At 40.2% G+C, this 9,559-nt stretch overlaps 1 protein-coding gene across 15 annotated transcripts in view; it reads right to left on the minus strand.

Moving 5' to 3' along the window:
* NCAM1 (neural cell adhesion molecule 1) overlaps nt 1-8,593 on the minus strand; it is a 438,871-nt gene extending 430,278 nt beyond the window's left edge. For 4 of the 15 annotated variants that reach the window (XM_074304239.1, XM_074304238.1, XM_074304237.1 and 1 more), the window contains exon 1: nt 8,099-8,467. In XM_074304239.1, the coding sequence (XP_074160340.1) occupies nt 8,099-8,150 (52 nt within the window). In that variant the 5' untranslated portion in view covers nt 8,151-8,467. Of the gene's footprint in view, nt 1-8,098 lie in introns of all 15 variants that reach the window. The other 11 variants (XM_074304234.1, XM_074304233.1, XM_074304242.1 and 8 more) reach the window with 9 other exon arrangements.
* Nucleotides 8,594-9,559: the final 966 nt, after the last annotated feature.

Raw genomic sequence — 9,559 nt, forward strand, 5'->3', positions numbered from 1 at the left:
ATAGCCAAAGTAATTTAGGTTCTAACACAAGATTTATATAGGACCTCTTTATTGGTATAGAGATTAAGCACCGGTCAAATTCAATTATATAAAACCAGAAAATAATCCAAAAAGAGGACAAAATAGATGTCAGGGAATTTGTATATTTTATTATTAATGACCATAATTTAATCTCATAATAACACAGATACTTATGTTTTGTTAAGCACTTTACACACAACAATGCTGAGAATTAGATTTCATTTATGTAAGAACATATAGATTCAATATTATTTTTGGCTTATATAGTTCTAACAAACTCAATCTTTTGATTTCCCATCACATGGCTTATTTTAACCTGAAAATGAGAAGGTAAGGTAAGGCTATAAAAATGATTGAAGCAACACAATACAAATAAAAACATAGGGCTATCCAACTTAACATCATTGCATAATACACTCATTAACACACTACAAGTTACAAAGTATGATATGCATTCTATGTGTATATATATTTATAACACAACAATGAACCTCAATGATAGAGGGAATTTACTCACAAAATACATCAATAACCAAACTCAAAACTTAAAGTATATAGCCAGACTTCCTCCTAGGTAGCCTAGAGCTCTGTAACTTGGTTTGGTCCTTGTTACAAGTTTTATCTTTTTGTTCGTCCAGAGATACAGTTAAACAAATAAACAAACAAACCAGCCCTAATGCCTTTATCTGTAGCAATCCTATTCACTAACAAAAAAAGACATAAAATTAATTGCCCACTTGATAGCTTCTGTAGCAATTAAGTAAAAAAAGAACAGAAACATCTTTCGAACTGAATTCTCCTTCATTACTTTGCTCTCACTTGGTGGGTGTGTCATTTCTGCCAGATTTTCATCTAGAGTTCAAAGATGAGGTTCTGCCTCCACTACAAGAGAAAGAATGGGCTTTACCATTTCTCCTTTATCTTTGCCTTTTTTCTTCCTTCCTTCTTTTCCTCCTTTCTTCCTTTCTTTCTTCCCTCTCTCCCTCCATTCTTCCCTCTCTCTCCCTCTTCTTCTTTTTTAGCTCCTTCTCTTTCTTAGCTCTGTCCACATCAGGTATCATAACCTTACCTATAGGTGCCTTAAACCAAAACCACTCTGATTTTCATTGGCTATCAATACGTTCTAGGCCAAGCCCTATTTGGTCATTGTTTGAGTCCTGATAAAGTCAGATTGAAAGTAAATAGCAATCATTTCTGTTTTGGCCAGAAACTCTGAGGGTCTTCCCCTCCCAGATTTATTCATTTAGATTTTTTTCTTTTCTTTCTTTCTTTCTTTCTTTCTTTCTTTCTTTCTTTCTTTCTTTCTTTCTTTCTTTCTTTCTTTCTTTCTTTCTTTCTTTCTTTCTTTCTTTCTTTCTTTCTTCCTTCCTTCCTTCCTTCCTTCCTTCCTTCCTTCCTTCCTTCCTTCCTTCCTTCCTTCCTTCCTTCCTTCCTTCCTTTCTTTCTTTCTTTCTTTCTTTCTTTCTTTCTTTCTTTTTTTTTTTTTGGACTAGGTGAAAGAGTAGGTTCTTTACTTCAATTGCTTTAATCATTGAATGGGTGCAGCCTCAGTCTAACTGAAACCTGTTGAAGACCTTAGCTTGAAAAAGGCCAAGGTCTCCTATTTCATCCAGGGCCATCTGCAGTCATCCTGTTCTATATCTTGCCACTGGACCCAAATGGTTTTGGAGGAGAAAGTAAGACAGGTGACCTTGCCCATCCCTCCCCCTCATTTGTATGTCATGGCATCACCTCCCTGATATCATGGTCTACTTTGAGAAGGAAGGACAAATAACAAGAAGTTATAAATAAATTGTATATCCACATCAATGCACTAAATTTTTATAATTCAAATCCCCTATACTTGTCAAAGGTTCAGGAATGGCAATTCTCCCCCTTTTGAATTACTGAGCTCTATCTTGCTTTTTTTTTTTAAATACTGTGAATTCCTTGCCACTGGTCAATGTTATCTTTAATATCTAAAATAATTCACGTAGTGTGTGCTAAATAAATATTTATTGAATCAAGGTGGATCTATTTAATTTTATGACTCAGTCCATATATTAAATCACAAAGCAAATATTCAGCAAATGTTTCTGTTGCTTTCCTTGGGAGGATATCTATTGAAAGGCAATTCCAATAGCATTTTTAATGGACTCCAAATATCCTATCCAGAGAAGTGGATCTCTCTTGAGATCTTCAAAAGAAAACTGACCAATTGTTGGCGATGTTATAGACTCTTGAGGGAATTCTTGGTCAGGTATGCTCTGGACTAGATTTTTTTCTAAGTTTATTTGCAACTATGTTATTCTGTGATCTTTCTTATTTAAGCCTTATTTCTCCTAGCATCCAACAAAGAGACAGATACTTTAATAAATGTTTGTTGAATGGATTAACAAAAATGAATTTAGACAAAATAGGCAAGGGAGAGTTTCAAGTAAAAGGGCAAAAAAGAGAAAACAAAACAAAAGGCTGCAAAGGACTAACAACCATTTCTACAAATACAATCATTAAGAAAATGCAATGTGATACAGACTAAGAGTTATTTTAGTCACACCAAAATATAAGAAGAGCACTCACCTTCAGCAAGGAATAATCTAGTACAAAAGGACAACATTCACATGTGCAAGTAATGCACACAGAAAAATAATATGTAACATTTTTCCATTTAAAAGTCTATTTTCAAAAATAAGTAATTGTTTTCTAGACTCATGTAAAGACAATTAAAAACACTGGATGAGGAAGTCATTCATCTATTCATTTTAACCATTTTAAGAACCTAATCTGAACTAAATCAATTATTATTACAGCTGGAAAAAAAAAACAAGATACTGTATCAACTTGGCTTGAAAAACATTTGATTCAATGGCTGCATGTAGAAATAAGACTAAGACATAGACTAACAGTTTATAAGTATAATGTATTGAAACTGCCTGAAAGCCCGCCATTTGGCACTCAGACTAACATCAAAAGGCGATGTTCTTAATGAGCATCTGCAGCTGAGAGGCAGCATTTCAACATCATGAACTGAAAGGGCATAATGGCACTACTGCCAAACCCAAATAATTTACATCCCTTTACATCAGCAATGGTTTTAAGGTTTGGCACTGAGAGTTCCTAAACAAAAGGGGCTACAGCCAGCACAAATCTGACCTTCAAAAGTGTTTCTGTGATTTTGCTGTCCAACAGTAGTCAACATGTCTAAACTATATTTTTTAATCACAGCTTCATTATTTAGTTCTTTTAATATTGAGAAGTCCCCATCCCACATTATTCTTCAGGGAGGTATATGGCAAATGATAGTTCCCTTTCTACACCTCATTTTCTTACCAGGCTGCTCTCAGACTTGTTGAATATTTTAAAAGAGCTATCAAACTGTCTCCTATCAAAATTCACTCAGAAATCCCTGCCTTTTAAGAAAAGTCTTTCATATTCAAAATTCAGATCGCCTTCATAATCCACAAAGGAGACAACTGATAGAGCTTTTCAGTTTTGCTTAACTTGGAAACACTTTATTAGCAATAATAAAAGTCTTTCAACAATCTGTTCCAAGGAATGGCATAGATAGCCTCTTCTTTACAAAGTAGCAGGCATTTCTTAAGTCCATAAATTGGTTAGATCACTCAACTGAAAAACTGTCAGCTATAAAATTCACACTAAAACAGTTTTTTCCTTGAAAACATATAACAGTTGTATACTCAATGACTGAAAGGTACAGGAAAACCTTTTAAAAATGCATTTGTCACTTGCTAGCTTTTCCCTATAGACTGATGATAGCAGGTGCAGTACTTCCTCCTTCCTCACTTTCAATTGAATTGCTTCTCTACAAGTCTCTCACAAGAAAGTTCAAATATACTTTTAACAATAAGGAATCGGAAAAAAAATTAATCTTTTATTTTATGCTAAAGTACAAAGACCTATCCAAAAAAACTATGTGTGTTTCTACACTATTACATATACATATAACCAGTTATACTTTTAATACTCAACACAAAGACTGGAAATAAGTTAATATTAAGTTAAATTCTTCTTTTCTTTTCAAAAGAATCTATTATGTCAAGAATCCTAAGGTTCAAATATCAAGCAATATAAAGTTTCCAAGTAGTTCACAATTTAATAAAGTTTACTTCAAGAAAAGTAGAGAAGCCATCAATCTGGTCCATGCTAGTCTGAATTACAAAACTTCTATTTTAATTTGAAGGGAAGATCATATATAAATTTTACAGACAAACTAAGCCAACTTCACAACATTTAATTCATTTGGTCCCTGATACTTCTAAATGCTCATGTGTGTAATGTTATATATTATACACACAAAGAGTTCCATTCCAACCATGTCACTAATTCCTATGAAAGAAACTTGCTATCAGTTTTTGCAGTCAATGTTTAACCCTAGCTTCTTGCCAAGCAAACATTGAGGTAAACTTCTGTGATGGGAGATTTGAGTTCTTAGTTCTTAGTTTGTTTTTAACATGATATATTTCCCTCCCCCCCCCCATCCAATGACTGTAAAAGAATCTTAGAGGATTCTGGGGGCAAGAAGTCTGAAAAAAGACCATGACACCTATTAATAGTCCCATTACAAAAAGAGTTAAAATAATTTGGATGTAAAGTTTGAAATATTAAGTTTTTTTTTTTTTTTTTTAGGGTGGTACAAAATATATGCAAATTTTCAGAGCTTGCTATATAAATAGATACAGTGAGGCAGTTTGTGGACCATTTTTTTTCTTTCCTTAATTTGATATATTTAATTTTGTTATATTTGGAATATAGTACTGTATTAGTTTCTATTTTGGAAATGTTGCATTTTGCATATTGCTATTATTATAATGACCCATACAGTATAGGTCTGTATAGTGCTTACATCATTCCTAAGTGTAATTTTCTCATAATCAGAGGCCAAAAGTTTTTTTTTTTTTAATTAGGCTTTATTTCCAATTTTATAATGAATACCAACAATAAAATTTGATTCCTAACAACAATTTGTTGAAATGACTTATGTTGTATACACTTTATAAGTTAAATACACATAGATGTGTAACTTTTGTAAAAGATATTAAAGGTACTGCTTTCCAATCACTATTATCTTTTTACAATAAAATCTGTCCTTTCCAGATCCACATTAAAATAAAAAACTAGTACTCACTAACAGATTGCATTACTGATGAATACAGTCCACTATTCCAGATCACTTAAACCATAAAATTCGGAAGCCCAGCTAGAACAGAATCCAAATTCCAGAGGAAACTGATAAACCTTTCACTTTTATTTTAAACACAGTACATCTAAAATGAAGACAGCATTGTAGCTGGGTTTGTGTATCTGATAATAATCAATGAATACATTTTCATGGACATATAGAATATATTTTCCAAAATCTACGAGTTATGAGTAAGAACAGAATGTATACTAATGACAGGACAATCAAGAGACTTTTTGGTTCTGTTCTGTAATTGCAACATAATCCTCTTGGTCTTTTGAATATTGTACATTCCTTTTTAGAACTTGATCAGTAAAACCTGGGGTTAAACTTCTTCCTTTTGTTAAACAACCTGCAAGGTAGGCACTTCCATGCCCAACACACCCCTCGCCACTGGCGAGCCAGAGCTGCTTCCCCAGAAGATGAAGCAGTACTTCTCTCACCCCCCACCCCTCGACAGCTGCCAGAACTGAGAAGTCTAAGTGGAGGTGCTTCCCCCCCTTCCCCCTCACCCCCCGTGGTCGGGAGAGGTCACGCCCGGTGATTTCCAGAGCTGGACACCGATCTAGGCTGGCTCTATGCCCATCCAAGTGGGGTGGGAAGTATCCCTTCCTGGCTAAACTATGCCCAGGGGAAATGTCCCGGCTCTACGGCCCAGTTCAGTTGGGGGCCGAATCTCAGCAACCCTGTTTGCCCACACTGGAAGGGATACAGACTGGAAGATGAGACCCGCAACGCCTCCCAGGCAAGACGGCTTCCCGGTGGGGCTGGGAGGTGGCCCCAGATTGACACGCCCACTGCCTCATCTAGCCAGCCCCATTCCCCACCCCCAACCTTGGTCCCCGCGGAGACCAAAAAAGCTTGAGTTTCTCGCCCCTCACGGCAGCGGCCGGCGGTCCGAGAGAAGCGACGCGCACGCGCGGCTCAGAGGCTTGGGAGGGCGAGGGCTTGGGGCCAGTTCCCCTTTAGCACCAGCCTCGTCCTCTTCCCGGTCCCGGCCGGGGATGAAGGGGAGTAGGGGTGCGCCCCAGAGAAAGTGGAGCGCCAGCCGGGAACGGAATGACTCGGGCAGGGAATTCTTGGGATGACGACCTAATCTCCATTTTATTTTTTCATAAGTTGAAAGAGTGGGGAAGGAAAAAAGATTTGTGTTTGTGTTTTGGGGGGGTCCGCCAGCAGGGCGGGGTTTTTTCTCTTAGACCGTTAGACTCGAAAACCGGGCGACAACCGTGGCAGCTCCCAGCCGCCGCCGCCACCAGCGCCGCAATAAAAATCCTCTCGCTGCTTCCCGCCCAGCCAGCTCCTTTCTGATTGGTCGCCAAGGGAGAGTGGCCGGGGGGTGGGGGGTGGGGTTCACAGGGGAGATGGGGGAAAAGGCGTTCCTAGGTTCTCGCTTACCCTGGGGAAGGGGCTCGTGTTGGATGTTCCCCCAGACCGGGCTCCTCCCTTTACACTCGGGCTGCATTTCCACCCTGCCTCTGATAGACCCCTGAAAGCAGGTCTAATCGCAGCAAGTAAGCAGACAGGAGCGTCTGTGCTTTTTGCCCAGGCCTCCTTCAGCTTCCCTACCCCACCCACCCCCTGAAACTTGCAGCAGCCTTTTCTGCACGCAGCCCCGCGTTCTCTACGACCACCCCCTCCACCCCGATTTTCTGTCAACAAACACGCAGGGAGGGGGTAGTACTAGGTGGGTGGGGGGAACCCGAAGCTTCCTCCAAGGAGACTGTGTTGGAAATATACCAAAAATGAACCTCCCACCTCCACTCCGCCGAGACTCACTCGGCTGCACGTTAACACACTACATGTAGCATCACTTCGGTCTTCTTGCTCCTTCTCTATTGTTTCCACTTTGTAACGATGGGGAACCTCGCCCAAAGCAAAGAAGATAGGGGGCGAGGTGTTCCATATAAGTACCTGCAATTATTTTCTCTTGCACCAAACAACATTAACATCAACGCGCAGAGAAAGGGGGAAAACAGACCTGGCAGCCCCCAGCTCACGCCCTCTTCGCCCTCCGCCCCCCTCTGCACTTCCTCCTGTCAAATCACAGCGCCTATATCATTCCATCCCTTTTGGTTTTCAGGGCACCGCGAGCAGGATTTCCAACTAACCAGCAATTTGGCAAATGAAAAACTCACGTCATACCCAAGGGGGGGGGGGAGAATACAACATCCATACAACCCTGCTTTTCTTCTCATTTAGCTCCAATTTTGCAAACCGTTATCCTGACTACTGGGGGAAGGGGAGAACGAGAAAGCAAGAGGGTTCACTTTATTAGATATGAGGAAAATCATAGAAATGGGGGAAAGTGGTGGAGAAAAGGTCCCCGAGGCCTCATTGTTCGCTTTTCAAGAAGCTGGTGCTGAGGTTTAGATCCGTCTGAGCATCTGGGAAAGGCTGTGCTTTTCCCGGTTCATGTATGTTCGGCACCACCCCAAGCCCAGCGTTCCCCTCTTGCCAGCTCTCACAAGCCCCCTCCACCGAACCTATTGCCTTCGCGGAGAAGGGAGGAAAGAGAGAGAAAGAGGGAGGGGGTCTAAATGCACAAGTGCAGCCCTTTGCCCATCACCACCAGCAGCCCAGCAAGGCTTCCCAAGAACCGTCAGCCCCACTCCGACTGCAGCCGAGTACAAACAAAGTGAAGACTGCAAAGGGAGGGGAAGCCCGGCATTCACTACGTGGGGAGACAGCTCATCAATGGAAAATCCATCTGTATCCCAAAAGGGTGGGAAGGGAGAACGACAAGGCTCTTTTTATATTTGTTGGGGGGCAAAAGGGGTTTTTATTTAATTTAAAGCTTTAGCATTCAATGTTAAACTGCCTAAAATAATAGTTTTCGCGGGAGGGAAGAGAGGGAGAAAGGAAGCAAGTAGCAAATCAGATTTTAAAAAGATGTACCTGCAGTTCCCAGGAAAAACAAAGTCCAGATGAGATCCTTAGTTTGCAGCATTGTAATCTGCTGGCTGGGAAGGATGTTCTTGCAAAGGTAATTTTTTGTGTTTCCCCCTCGCAATGAGTCTGGATGGCGACAGAGCAGAAGTCCTACAGGCAGACAATTGCCAGTCTTGGTATTATTATTTTTGCAGAATTGTTTCCTGCCAGCCGCTGCCGAGCTGCGTTCACGCGCTGATCAGAGAATGAGTGACAGTCCTAGCCGTAGCACACTCGGAACTCTGGGATCCTTGCGCTTCCCTGGTTTTGCTTTGATGGAAATGAGGATGGGAAAGAGGGGCGGGGGGCGGTGGGTGAAAACCTCACTGTGTCCTTCCACCACACCAGCTACAAATAGTGCCGAACATCAAGGAGGTAAGAGAGACAGGAGAGGCAGATGCAGCCGACTGCAAAACGCGGACTGGATTTTGCAGAAGAGTTGGAATCTTTCACACGCTGTCTCCAATGCAGTGCTGGGATTTCTTCTTTTTCACACTTCTCCCCCGCCCTCCCCCACTACGTCTCCGCTGCCTATCCCTTTTTGCCAGTGGGTTTGTTACTTTAATAAACTAAGGGCGATGTGACAGTGTAAGAAAGGCACCATAGAGGACTAATAAGACCTCTCATTTGTATAGAGATTCAGTTTCAAAGCGCTTTTCACATACATTAGGTCATTTGATCCTCACAATACAAGGGGCACCCAGGAGCTGAACTCACCAAAATAAAAAAAAGTGCAGGAATGAGAATTCTTGTATTTTGTTGTTGTTTAGTTTTGTCTTTTCAAGAATGTGAAGTTGGTTCTCCCACAGAGAAGAAATACTACAGAAAGCAAACAAATCCCAAGGGATGGAGGTGGGAAGCAATTTAAGTAGCTGAAAAAGCAGATGTTTAGCAAGACTTTCGGGGAATCACTGGAAGAAAATAGGGGTGTTTTCTTATATGTCGATATACAGTTAAGACTGTGGTTTTCTATTTATTAAGTAGCCAAGCATTTTATGTCAAAGAAAACATCCTGTTTTACAGCAGTTCAATATAGTGATCAAGTATCAAACATGTTTTCAGATTAGACATGTATTAAAACTTTTGAAAAAAGTAGCTGGGAAAATGTATGGAATTTTAGTCACTAAAATGTTAGTACAGTTGTTCTAACCTCTTTGGAGAGGAAATATAGGGAGAATAGCTATTCTGGGAGTTAGAGCATAAGTAATCCTTGACCTCAACACAAATATTTAGGAGAAACAATTCTAAGTTATTTTAAATGTTAACACTAAGATATACTAGGTGATTGACAGTCAAACTCATCTTCCTGTAAAAAAGGCTTCCTCTGTCAATACAGAAAACAAGATCTCTTTATCTTTACAGGTTGCAACTACTATATGTAGACTCACTTTCCTCTTTAAATGGCCCTGTATTAAGGATTTCCACTTG

This window comes from Sminthopsis crassicaudata, chromosome 3 (genome assembly GCF_048593235.1).
Source record: "Sminthopsis crassicaudata isolate SCR6 chromosome 3, ASM4859323v1, whole genome shotgun sequence".
NCBI lineage: Eukaryota > Metazoa > Chordata > Mammalia > Dasyuromorphia > Dasyuridae > Sminthopsis > Sminthopsis crassicaudata.